This window comes from Durio zibethinus, chromosome 12, assembly GCF_047325235.1.
Source record: "Durio zibethinus cultivar Kanyao isolate XHJ-2024 chromosome 12, ASM4732523v1, whole genome shotgun sequence".
Taxonomy (NCBI): domain Eukaryota; kingdom Viridiplantae; phylum Streptophyta; class Magnoliopsida; order Malvales; family Malvaceae; genus Durio; species Durio zibethinus.
The window spans coordinates 3,692,524-3,706,499 of NC_143173.1; the positions used below are offsets into that span (position 1 = coordinate 3,692,524).

At 30.7% G+C, this 13,976-nt stretch overlaps 1 protein-coding gene across 2 annotated transcripts; it reads right to left on the reverse strand.

Annotated features, from left to right (window-relative positions):
* Positions 1–4,675: 4,675 nt before the first annotated feature.
* On the reverse strand, positions 4,676–12,278 carry LOC111296838 (BolA-like family protein). 2 transcript variants are annotated; one of them, XM_022891311.2, is made up of 3 exons: positions 11,871–12,269; positions 9,994–10,061; positions 4,676–5,260 (listed from the first exon to the last, which is right to left on the reverse strand). In XM_022891311.2, the coding sequence occupies exons 1-3, from the start codon at positions 12,195–12,197 to the stop codon at positions 5,107–5,109; spliced, it is 549 nt and encodes a 182-aa protein (XP_022747046.1). In that variant the 5' UTR covers positions 12,198–12,269; the 3' UTR covers positions 4,676–5,106. The 2 variants fall into 2 exon arrangements, with proteins under 2 accessions (XP_022747046.1, XP_089625242.1); XM_089769116.1 differs by lacking the exon at positions 4,676–5,260 and having other exon boundaries at positions 9,990–10,061; positions 11,871–12,278.
* Between the last annotated feature and the right edge of the window lie 1,698 nt (positions 12,279–13,976).

The window sequence follows — 13,976 nt, forward strand, 5'->3', positions numbered from 1 at the left end:
AAATAGTGGATAACTATCTCCCAACTAAATCCTTTTTATCTCAATTAAATATTTTTATATTCATGTTATGTCCTTAAATTTGTTATATTCGGATTAAAATATCCTATGCAAATTTATTCATTGATCTATTTTGATGACAAGTAATTTTTATTTAGTTTAATTATTTTGTCAATAATTTTTTTTTTTTACATTAATCTTGAAACAAATTTAACAAATTTGATCTATCCTAGATTTTAATTCTAAGCAGCAAGAGAAAGAGTTTCACAATAAAAAAAAAATAAAAAAAGAGAGATGAAATGTGAAGAAAAACGAGTGATGGGAGAGTCCAATGAGGTAACAATCATATAAATGTGATTCATCCAACAACGAATAGAGACTTTTTCTACCTTAAATCATGTTCTTTATTAATAAATAATTAGTTAAATTGATTAAATTTATTTTTCTCGATGAAGAGATTTTATGTTTGAATTTTATCAATACTTATTTATTGAAATCATTTTGAATGTATGATCTATAATTACCTGTCTTAGACTATTAGATATGATACATCTTGTTCTGACGAAAACTAAACAATCTATCTATCTCTGAATTTTTTTTATAAAAAAAAATCATGCACTTTTTTTATGTGCATAAATTTTTTTTGAATTTTGAATTTTTAGTCATTAATTTAAATGATACATGGATCGATTTAAGAGTTAATTTTAAATTTGATAATTTAAGATATAATATGATGACATGAAATAAACATAAAATGAAAAATAAATATAAAAATAATATGATTTAAAATTTTAACTATAACTATATATAAATTTAATAAAATAAAAAAAAAAATTTTTTTATTTTTTATCCACATAAATTATGATATGTAATTTTTCGTACAAAGACACGAAATAATTAGGTCTAATAAGTTTAGCCTTCTCTCTCTCCCTCGTTTTATATTACAATTGGTCTCTTGTTACCTCTACCTAAATCCCACATTTTGTGCTTTCTCTATATGCATCCGTTACTCTGCAAATTTTTTCTTTGACATTTTCCCAATTTCTGCCTATCCTCTCGGATTACTTTGCCTTTTCATACAAATAATTCAATACTATATATTTTTTTCTTTTCAATGGGTACCAGACAGATTAGTCTAACCATTTTTCTGTTGTTTCTGTCGTTTCTTTTTCTTCTCCTTCCTGTAAGCAATGGAGCTGTATACAGAATACATGATTCAAGCCTCAGAAACAAACAGAAACATAATAAAATGATCAAAGTTTCCTTCAGTGTTCTCACCAAAGGTGTTCCCATTCCTCCTTCAGGTCCATCAAAGAGACACAATGACCACTCCGATGGTGATGGCTCGGACGGTTCAGCTTCAGTTTCAGTCAAAGATGGTCTGAGAGTCTAGCCATATATATGATTGGAAAACATGGTGTTAACTATAAGTGTGATTGGTGAATCTTTCTGAACTCAAAAGATGAATTGTTTCAGTGTTTTTTGTCAGCAAGGCAAGTAGTTTTCATGTTCGTTGGGAACATTACACATGATCATGAGTTTGTTGTCTTCTTTTTGTTTATATGATCATGATCATGTTCTTGTTTTTTTGTTTGTTTTTCTTGTGTTTTGAGTTGAAAGATTGTACTTGCAATTTTGTTATGTTAAAGCAATCAAGGGTTTTTAAAAAAAATTATTTAGTATATGGAGTAAAAGTCATCATGCATTAAGAGGCCATTATTTCAACATGAATGATAAATCAAACAACAGTCAACATAACAAATCAATTAGACTAAACCCTCGGAATATTAATCTTGTTTATTACAGGTTAAAATAATCACTTTTCTTGCATGATTCATGTAACTAAACTCTAGAAATAATTACTTCAAGCAAATTTCTTAATGTCATCTTATATTTTTTATCTAAGATTTTTGATTCGATAATCACTTTAAATTTCGATTAATTCGGAATCGAATCAAATTGAATTTCATAAAATGAATAAGTTTTCTCAAACCTATTTTTTTCATTAATAAAATTCGAAATTAAAATTTTATTTAAGGAAAATCAAGCTCTTTACCATTCAAAGCAATAGATTTTGATAATTTCACCTCATTTGTAACTAATTATAGTAAGGTCATTGATTTCCATAATATTTTGAACAATCTTATTCTGGAAAATAATGCATGGATCAGTTCCAAGTTTTTTGGAACCTTAAAAATATACTAATTTACAAAGAAATAAATGATATACATACTAAAGTGTGGTGAAATAAGTTAAAAGATAGTAAGTTTTTGATAATTTGGCATGAATCCTTCCACTTGCCAACTAGGTTATTGTCAAGGTGACTTGTCTAACATAAATATATACCTAAAGCAACCTAATTTTTCAACCAGAATGGAGCTAAGTAGGGTTTAGTGGGGGCTTTAGCCTATACCGAATCCCAAAAAAAAAATCTCAAGTCACGTGTGACTTAAATAAAGTGCAAAAAGCTCTTATTAGTCTACTTTTTTTTTTTTTTTGGTTGTTAAGCATAGTTTTGATTTTTTCGGTTGTCTTTATTATAACTATTATAATAAAGAAAGTATTTTTATTAATGAATATTTTAAAATTTTAAATGATAATTTAATTGTGTATATTGAAAAAAAAAATGCATTTAAAAGTATTGATAATGAAATTATTATTTAATATTTTTAAAATATTAAATCATGTAAAAAATAATTATAAAATTTTTAACAATTATGATGGGATATAAAAATTTTAATTTTTTATTACTAATATAGTTATTATTTTTATTTTTTATAATTTAATATATTTAAACTAAACTCTCACTATATAAAATTTTAAAATTGATAATTTAAAACATTACATGATAAAAGAATACAAATAAAATATATAAAAAAAATATGATTTAAAATTTTTAAAAAATTAAAAATAAAGTTAACAAAATTAAAAATATATATGTTATATTTATACATTAATATAAATTATGATATATAATTTTTATATAAAATATTTTACATAAAAGTTATTGTACTTAAAAATTAATGAGTGAAATAAATATAGCAAGGAGAAAAATAGAAGTAGCATGACTAAGTTCAGAACAAAAGTTGACAGAAACTAGTGCAATCAGACACAAATATGGTGAAAGTAATATTTATAAGAAAGCACTACATATAAAGTTACGTTTTGTACAAGGGATAGGTTTGTTTTATTTTTATAGGGTTTGCTTTATAGGTGGGGGCAGAATGTGGCTATCGTTAAACCCCTTTTTTATTATTATTAGGTGCTAAGTTGTGGTCAATGTTTTTTTTGTATTATTATAAGCCTGTTGCTTCTCTTGAGTTGTTTCATGGACGCAAGGCATCCTTTACCCTTTCTTTTTTTTTTTTTTTTTATTATTATTTTAGTATATGTTTTCAATTCATTTTCATTTCCTAGTTCTACAGAGATAGAGAGAGGACTCGAGTAAAAATGGGAGTGGCATTTATGGCAGCTAGCTTGACTCAATTAAGAATATCAAATTATTTTTTTAATAATTTAAGTTGATTCATGAAATATAAAATATATATTTTTAATTTTTATTAAAATTTTAAATAATATTATTTTTATATTTTTTATCATATAAAAAATTTATAATTTAAAAATAAAAATAAAGATTACAATAGCTAACATTTAAAATTTAAATTTATTAAAATATTATTTTTTAAAAATAATTATATAAATTAATTTAATAAAATTTTTAATTCTAATCTTTTTCATTTGAAATGATAATAAAGATTATAAATACTAATATTTAAATTCTAAATCTATAAAATATCAACTTTGACGACAATTGATTGAATCAATTGACTAAAATATTAAATTCTAATATCTTCAATTTGAAAGAGTCGAATTTTGGCTTGAAAGCACACAGGCTCTTCCATAAATTCTTTTTTTTTTTTTCCAAGGATTTCTCCCTATACCAAACAGATAAAAGTAGAATTGGTAACGAAACGTATGGAAGATAAATTTTTGCTTACCTGAATTCGATTCAATTTTTGTATCATCAAATCCAAACTCGATTTGATTTGAATTTTTTTTTAATTTTTTTAATAATCAATTTAATATTATATAACTCATATTCGATTTAAAATTAATAAAATATTATTTTTATAAATATAAAATATTATATATTTAAATATAAATATTTAAATATATAATTATATAAATATATATAATAAAAAAATTAATAAATAATTAAAAAATTAATTTTTATATAAATATCAGGTCAAGTTATATTTACCTAAAATCTAAATCCGACTCGATCTAAATATTTTTTTTAACAATTTTTAACTCGACTCGAAATTCAATTTTCAAACCTTATGAGATTAGATTAAATCGAAATCCATCGGAAGTGAATTGAATTGTCGACCCTAAGTAAAAAGGGCTGCCTTAAAATTATATGCAAGCTCTACTTTCCACTCCATTTTCCTCTCCCACCAAACACAAGAAACCTCCAACCTCAAGAAATCATTGTTTGTATATGCCTGCCAAATTCCTACCTGCAGCAGTCCGTTCAAACTCAACGAGCCCTTACCAGAAATAATATGGGCAATCAGAAACCACACATCAGCAACCATAGTTCATATAGATGACAGATAAAATCACTATCGTGATACTTGAACTACGTGACTAACTTAAAATAATGACACGTGATAGATAAATAACTTTCAAAGTACTATATTAGTTAATCAATTTATAATTCAAATATCATATTAAAAATTTTTTAAATTCAGATATCATATTTATCATTTCAGTATAGTTTAGTGGTCATTCATGATGTAACCCTAAAACAAAATCATAATAACAGCCAACACAATGGTAGTGACTAGCAATAACTTCCATCCTTTTTCTGGCAGAAGAAAGGGAGGAGAAAACCCAGTAACAGTAACTCTTTCCCTTATCTAGTGCATGCAGTGATAAATTCTGCAAAAGTTTTTGACTTTTATGGTAGTGGAATATAAAGGAGAGGAAGAATACAAATTGCTACTAGCCAAACCAGATTGAAGACTCTTCATAAGGCAAGGAAACTAAAGAGAATTATTGGAAGGAGTTTGGTTGTCAGGTTGAAAATATAGGCTATGCTTTTTATCACATCTGACTTGCTGCTTCACTGGGGGTTCTAGTAGTCATCTGGTCTACTGCATGCACCGTGTTTTGGAGCTCCTCCCATATGGCTTTGTAAACCATCCTCTGCCTGTTCACAACCGATTGTCCCTCGAATGCTGAAGAGACGACATCAATGCTGCAACAAGGAAGATAAATTCAGTCCAGAAATTGTGCAAACTATGAAGCCAAGCACACTATAAGCTCCAAAACCGAGTAAATTGCACTATCCAAAAGAATCAACAGTTTACAGAGTGATTCAGACTTAGCTATTGCTAAGTAGGTATTTACAGCATTGATGAACTAGCCATAACTGTGCAACATCATAATTCGCAGAGATACGCCATTCCAGATAATCAGATACATGGAGACCAACAATCAATGTTTATAGTACTAATTTATTAAGGAAAGACCCTACTTCACCTCCACTCTAAAAGCTAATTATAACTCCATGAAGTCCAATAACTGCTTATCTTTTGAGAATGCAAATATATCTAGGGGCAAAAAACTAAATTCTGGCTCAGGGCCAGCAGGCATGCTTCACCTTCAGTCTCCATTTCATTCATCAGACTTTGAACTTTATACCGAAACTACCCTGTAATTTGCTAAAACGACAACTCAGAATATGAGTTTTACAACAACAACACACTAAGCCCTATATCCCATACTCTGGGGTCGACTATATGAAAAACCAAATAAAAGAATCAAGTTAGGTTGTAATTTGAATCTTCTTGCGCCACTCATTTCTATCAACAACCACCTTTTCATCTAATTCTTTAACCATTATATCGTTTTTTATTACTTGCGTCCATATCTTTTGTGGTCTATCTCTAGATGTTTTGATCTCTCCTAGATCTAAAGACTTAATTCTCCTAACCAGCGCACAGATAAGCTTACATTTCACATGTCCAAACCATTGCAAACGTTCCTCTTTCATCTTCTCTTCAATTCGCACCACCCCTAATTTTTCTCGAATCTCCTCATTTCTGATTTTGTCTCTTCTAGTCTTACCACACATCCATCTAAGCATACTCCTCTCCGCTATGTTCATTTTCTTCTGATGTTGTTTCCCAACAGCCCAATAGTCAGTCCCATAGAGTAATGCATGCCTTACAGTTATTTTATACAACTTCGTTTTTAATTTTAAAGACATGTTGCGATCACACAAAACACCCGAAGCACTTCACCACCTCGCCCATCCTACTTGAACCCTATGTTTGACGTCTGCTTCTATCTCAATATAACTCTGAATAATTAATCCCAAATATTGAAACTAGCTACTCTTTAGAACTCCCTCACCATCCAACTTAATCACACTAGTACCCACTTCCTTTTGACTACTAAAATTGCATTCCATATATTCAGGTTTAGATCTACTCAATTTAAAACCTTGAGACTCTAGTGTACTCCATAATTCTAATTTCGTATTAAGGGCATCACAAGTTTCAGCAACTAAGACTATATCATTGGTAAATAACATACATCATGGCACCTTATCTTGGATATGTCTAGTAACTTCGTCCATAACTAATGCAAAAATGAAAGGACTTAGTGTTGAGCCTTAATGTAATCTTGAGGTAATAGAGAAGCTATCTGTCATGCCCCAACTGTCCTCATATTCGTTACCACTCCTTCATACATATCTTTAACTATATCGATGTACTTTAAAGGTACTCTTTTCTTCATTAAGGCTCACCAAAGCACCTCTCGAGGAACTCTATCATATGCTTTCTCCAAGGCGATAAATGCCATATGTAGATCTTTCTTTCTCACCCAAAAACCCTCCAATAAAAGCCTCAAAAGATAGATCGCGTCTGTTGTGGAACGTCTTGGCATAAATTCAAATTGGTTTTGAAAATAATGCTCTCACCTCGTAACCTACATTCACATACTCTCTCCAAAGTTTCATAGTGTGACTCATAAGTTTTATTCCTCGATAGTTCGAACAATCTTGTACATCACCTTTATTCTTGTATAAAGGCACAAGAGTGCTTTTCCTCCATTCTTTTGGCATCTTTTGGGTACACCAAATTTTGTTGAAAAGATCCGTCAACCATATTATCCCTATTTCACCCAAGCATTTCCAGACTTCAATCGGGATTCCATCTCGTCAAACAACTTTCTTTAATCTCATCCTTTTCAAAACTTCTTTAACTTCGTAGCTTTTAATATTACACTTAAACACACGATTTACATCCTATAAAGGTATGTACAACCCACCTATATCATGCTCAAAGCTACTATTAAAGAGATTATCAAAATAATCTCTCCATCTCTTTTTAATCTCCTCATCCTTTACTAAAACTCTTCCATTCTTACCTTTGATGCATCTAACGCCATTAAGATCTCTACTCTTCTTATTCCTCGTCTTAGCAATTTTGAATAGTTCTTTTTCTCCAACGCTTGTCTCTAATTTTCTATGTAACTCCTCATGGATCCTACTCTTTGAGTCTGGAATAGCCTTCTTGGTATGCTTTTTTGCTATCTTATACTTTCGATAATTCTCCTCATCCCTATTATTCCATAAATTTTTATAACGCTCCTGCTTAATTTTAATTGCCTTTTTCACATCCTTGTTCCACCACCAAGATTCCTTTCCTATTGGTGCCTTATCCCTAGATTTTCCAAGTATCTCTTTCGCAACCCTTTGAATTCTGACTGTAATATTTTCCCACATTCCTTTTACATCCTCATCGGTCTTCCAATCAACTTCTTCTACTAGTCTATCCCTAAACACTGCCATTTTGTCCCCCTTCAAGTTCCACCACTTAATGTGTGGTTCATGACTTTGATGTCTCTTCTTTGACCCCCTGAGGTGGAATGGATCGAAAACTAACAATCTATGTTGTGTGGCCACACTCTCACATGGTATAACCTTACAATCCTTACAACTATTTCTATCCTCTTTTCTCGTAAAAAAGAAATCAATTTAACTAGCATCTAATCCACTCCTAAATGTCACCAAGTGTGATTCCCTTTTCATAAAACATGTGTTTAATATCGTTAGGTCAAATGCAGTAGCAAACTTTAGGATATCTCTCCGATTTTGTTTCTCTCTCCAAAGCTATATCCTCTATGTACCCTCTCAAAGTCATTACCCTCCTTGCCTACGTGACCATTAATGTCTCCTCCAATAAACAATTTTTCTCTGTATGGTATGACTCGGATTGTCTCGTCTAAATCTTTCCAAAATTTTTACTTACTCTCCTAATCCAAACCTATTTACGGGGCATGGGCACTAATGATGTTAATAGTTTCCTCTTCTAAAATAAGTTTGACAAGTAAAATTCTATCTCCCTTTCTTTTAACCTCAACCATATCACCCCTCAAATTCTTATCAACAATTATCCCCACTCCATTTCTACTCCTCCTATTCCTTGTGCACCAAAGCTTAAAGCCCTATGTTTCTATCTCTCTAGCCTTTTCCCCTACCCACTTAGTTTCTTGGAGACACGTAATATTAATTCCTCTTCTAGCCATTGCATCTCCCATCTCTACAAGCTTACCAATTAATGATCTTCTATTCCAAGCAACTAAGCATAATTTACTCCTATGGACTAGCTTCTTTACTTGTGTTCGTCCACCAAAACATGAGACCCCTTGGCTATTTGACACCACATCCGGGTGGCGATGCAACACCTCACTCTCGGGCGATGACATAGCAACCCTTGCATATTTAACACTACATCCGGGCTCCAATGTAGTGCGTTGCTGGGAGGCGATGACCTAACGAGAATTCTTATTTTGGTCTTTCATCATGATTTGACTATGTTTTACATTGGCTATCAACCTATCGCAACCCTCCTCCTTTATTCGAGCTTGGGACTGGCAGTGTGACATGAGCTATGCACAATATCATATCCCACTTAGAGCAATTAGAAGATAATAATGTCAAATGGACTGGACAACTATGTTCCCCTTAGAACATATAATTAATATAGTCTCCAAGAATTATATAATGGTACTTGTTAGAGTACATAAATTTGGTATGAGAATCAAAGCTACTATGCTCTATTAGTCCCATGATGGTATGTTCACTGAAAGAATTTATTTTGGATATATTTTTATTTTAACTTTTAACTTTTAACATTTCCCATCAAACGAACTTCACTCATTGCAGTGTAGAACTTATCAGAGCAAGACATTCTAACAAATTAGTGGTCTTATGTAATGATTTACATGTTTTTCTGCAACAAAGCAAGATGCAATACAGATTTGATTAAAGCAAATCTCCAACTATATGCAAACTTCTTAGAATCCAAAAGAACCTATGAAATGGTGAGCTTGACTTTCCTTCAACCCTCAATTTTTACACAATTTTTTTTACTTTGCCACAACAGCCATGTCCAATGGCATACCCCATATCCTTGCTCAAATCTTTTGAGGCAAAATGCCACTATGATCGTCTGAGAAAGAATTTGAAGAAGTTATGCATAAAAAATGAATGCAGAATATCCAACAGTTGATATAACACAGTTATGTGTTTTACATCGTATGTTATCATATAATCTTAAGTCTACACTAGTCATAAGAATCCTATGTTACAACTCGCAAGTATATCCCTTCTATAAATTGAAAGCATCATATCCTAATACACAAAGGAAATTTTAAGACAGGTCTAGAAGATGCTGCTAAAGGAATCATACAGCATTGCTACAAATCTACAGAATTGAGGAGTTTCTTACTGATGACAGAGCAATCTCATAGATTACAACAGAATACTTATTAACTATGCAAAACAACTACTTGTATGGATTCACCGTAACGTTGAACTACAACTTCCAAGAACGGTATTAAGAATGAAGCAAGAGGCCATTGCAGCTCTTAGCAAGTATTTTTGCTCAATCTTAAACCAGTGAAAACATGGCTTACCAAACATGTCGACCATCTCCAGATGCATCCTTTACAATGACTGATTCTGCATTTAAATGTTCTTTGATCTGTGGAAGCAAAGTAAATCATTAACTCCAATAAGAGCATAGACCAAGTAGACAAGAATTATACTACCTCTATGAACGACAGTGAACAAGAAAAATCAACAGTTAAAATGGCAAAAAGTAAATAATACTGGTGCCTCTACTGGAATAATTAAATAAAAACTCACATTAGACAAAAACTGAACTCAAGCTACAGCATAGTTGGATAAAATGAATAATACCAATCAACTGGAAATAAATTGCATTTCACCCATGTTTATTTCAATTAACAGTTAACATTGATACAGGCTCCTTTAACACTTGACTAGGTAATTTGAACAACATTCACACATCATCTTTTGCAGAGAAAATTTTCTTTTCTAACAAAACTACTCTCATTTTTATACAGTTGGTTCCAGCCAAGCTATGATTTGCTTTCATTCCTGACAAGTTGGCCCAATAAAAAGCTTTATCAGAGCCATGTACTTGTTGTAAAGGTCAAACATGGCTACTTCTTGCCAGAAAGAAAGAAATAAGGCCTTCTCCTGTAATTGATCAACTTATAGATGACTCCAAGACATGAAACCCATTAATATTAATTATTTAAAGGCTCATTCCAAGACTGTCACCAGTGCCTCTGTATTGACAGCTTTATAGGGGATGACTATCATCCAGCTGTAAGAGATATGTTAATTGCTCTCCTTGGAATTGATTACTGAGACTGCTGGAATATTGAAAGTGGATTTATTGTCAAACAGTTATGTTATTTGAAAACAAAGGAACAAGAGGACTTTGGAATAGTTAGTTGGAGATGATAAACAATTTAGAATTTGTTTTGGACAGTAATTGCATTGAAACAAATAGGGAATATTTTCTTGTCATCAGCAGGGACTACTTCCATTGATACCTTAGGTTTAAATGGGTAAAAACTGAAAAACACCTTTTCCCATTTGCTGAAGTTGAAAGTAATTTTTTTCGTAAAAAGTCAAGACTTTGTGGAGGCAATTCCTTGAAATAAAGATTGAGGGCTTGACTGAAGCTTGCATTAGGGGTTTTCTTAAATCATACAGTAGACACAATGAATAACTTTGACTGCAAAAAGAAATGGACAGTAAATAGTTATATTCCTCTTTTGTTTTGAATTACTTTGATAGAATGGCAAGTATGTCTTTAATTACTGTAAGGGCCGATTACGAGTCTAAATTTCTAGGCTATTAGTGTTTCTATGAAATTAGCCTTAGAAAATTTCTCCCTCTCGAACAAGCTTTACAAGCAACACTTAAAATTGGATTCTTGAGATATATACAATGAAGATTAAACTCTTTGAATCTTAAACTCATAATCCTAAATGAAAATCCAGAAAAGCAAAGAAAATCGATGCCATGAAACTTGTTCTATGTCTTCCTTTGCATTCGATAATATAAACAGAACAAACTAATTTAGAAAGCCTTTTATTTTCAAACTTCAAAAAGGCTTCATCCTTTTTTTTAAAAAGAAAAAAATTCTTTCCATCAGTCACACAGATTACATTGCAGAGTGCTAATAGCTAACAATTGATCAACTTGCAAAAAATTTAAACTTTCAGGTTTTAGCCTGACATAATTATTCAACTTATTATCTATTAATAGAGTGCTGGACTCTTAGTTCAATGATCGGAGTTCAAATCCTGGCGTCTCAAATAGCAAAAAAGAATTAAGCAACAATCAAGAAACAACATATCCTCATTTCACTTAGCCAAACAGAAACAACTAAATAACAACCCTATGAGAATAAAAATCGAATTTTGAATAAAATCAAACATAAAAAAAGTACAAAAGAAAGAGAAAAAGTTACCTTTTTCTCCATAGATTGCATTAGAGGGGAGTCAATAGAGCCAGGATCATTAACATGAGTAGCTTTTACGGAAAATCTGCGGTGACCCAAAACTCTAAACCCGGTTATTGAAACAACCCGGGTGTTCTTTTCTTCATTGTTGATTGGTTTATTAATGTTGGAAGAACAAAACAACCTTGAATTTGGGTGGTTTTTGATGGCCAAGGGTGTGGCTTGAGAGTTAAAAGATTTGTTGAAATGAGAAAATAATGGAAAGGAGTTCAGGAAAAGATTGGTTTTTGTTGATGAGAAGATGGAAGGGCGAGCTGTTATTAGAGTCTTGGCCATTGCGGAGGTTTAAGGTTTTCCTTTGCGGTGATTTTTGGGTTATGTTGTTGAAGAAGAAAACGAGTGGTGCGAGCAAAGGCGAAGGCAAAAGGAAAAAAATGGGCTTCGCATTTTGGGTCCAACTGCTCATTGTATTGAACGTGGTAATACGAGAAGGTGGGCCAAACCAATGAAAAACATTGTCCAAATTTAAAACTTGAGGATGAAATGAACTCTTTGTTCATAAATTATTGCCAGCTTCAGGGCACTTTTTTTTTTCTTCAATTATGTTGGATTCAAAAGAATCCTCAAATTTCCCCCTTTTTTTTTAAATTCTTGTGAAATTATTCGTTTAAATATACAATAATGGAATATTTGAAATTATTAAAATTAAAATTTTAATATTTTATTAACAACTCATATGATTATCGATTTCTTCTTTATATGTTGATAAGCACTTTCCAATCAAGTACTTTTTATTTTCCCTTCTTTTATTAAAGTCAAAGAATTTTTTTGGATAAATTAAAGCCAAAGAATCGACCACATCTAGACTGCAAAAAACTAATGTTGAATCTAGTTCAACTATCACCATTATTGATTTCAAAGGAGTTTCCACAATTAATCAATTATTATTGTGACAACAAACAATGATCATGCTTACACGTTGTAGATTTATTTTCAGTCTCATAATTTTTCTTTAGTCTCTTTACAATCTAAACATATCTATGAATATGTATTGCTTTCATGGGGCTCAACTTCTACAACATTAGATTTAGTTTGAAATATAAATGATTCTCATTTTTTTTTCCAATCTCAAGTAAGAGTGTAATCGAGTCGAGTTGAACAGATACAGTGAGAAGTTCGAGCTCGACTCCCAATTCATGATTCGATACTCGGTTCGAACTCGATCGAGTTTCATTTTTTAGCTTGAGCTTGATTTGTAATCGAAATCGAGCTACTCGAGTTCGTTCGATTAAGCTCGATTAAAAATAAACTCGATTCTTATACTCAATAATAGTTCGATTATTTGTGCTCGAACTTGAACTCAAATTTGAAATATTTTATTAATTAAAATAATAAAAAATATTTAAATATAAAAGCTTGATTAAACTCGTGAGCTACTCGAATCGGGTATAAAAATACTCGAACTCTACTCGATCGATGAATCAAGTTACTCGAGCTCGACTCGATAATAATCGAATCGAATTCGAGTTTTATTCAAATCGAACCCGAGTAACTTGCGAGTACTAATGTATCATTTATACCTCTAATCTCAAGTGATTACTACAATAGAATGGTCAATTTTTGCCTTCTTGGAAACCCAGAAAAGAGCACAAATACTAAACTATTTGTAAAGGAAAATGGAGGAAAAGATGGGGAAAGGAGCTTATTATTCCATCAGACATGTCAAACATAGATAAATATAATAAGATGAAAGTAATATATACGATCTATGTATCGAAACAAGATTTAGATGAAATTTTTTAAGTAAATTTTGTTTTTTTTTTTATTAAAAATGATCTAAAATATTAATAAAAAAATATAAATTGATAGGTTAATAGAGTTTAATGAAAAGATAAATAATATATAAAAGTAATTGAAAATGCAACTTATAATTCAAATTTAATTAATATTTATTTAATAGTAAAAATTTTATTAAATTTTTTTAATAAAATACCTATTTATAAAATATATATATAATTTTTTAAAAACTTTTCAAATTTTGCACTTGATATATATAATAAGATTTTTTAGTCTATCGGTTTAAAATTTTAATTTTAATTTATACTTATCATTTTT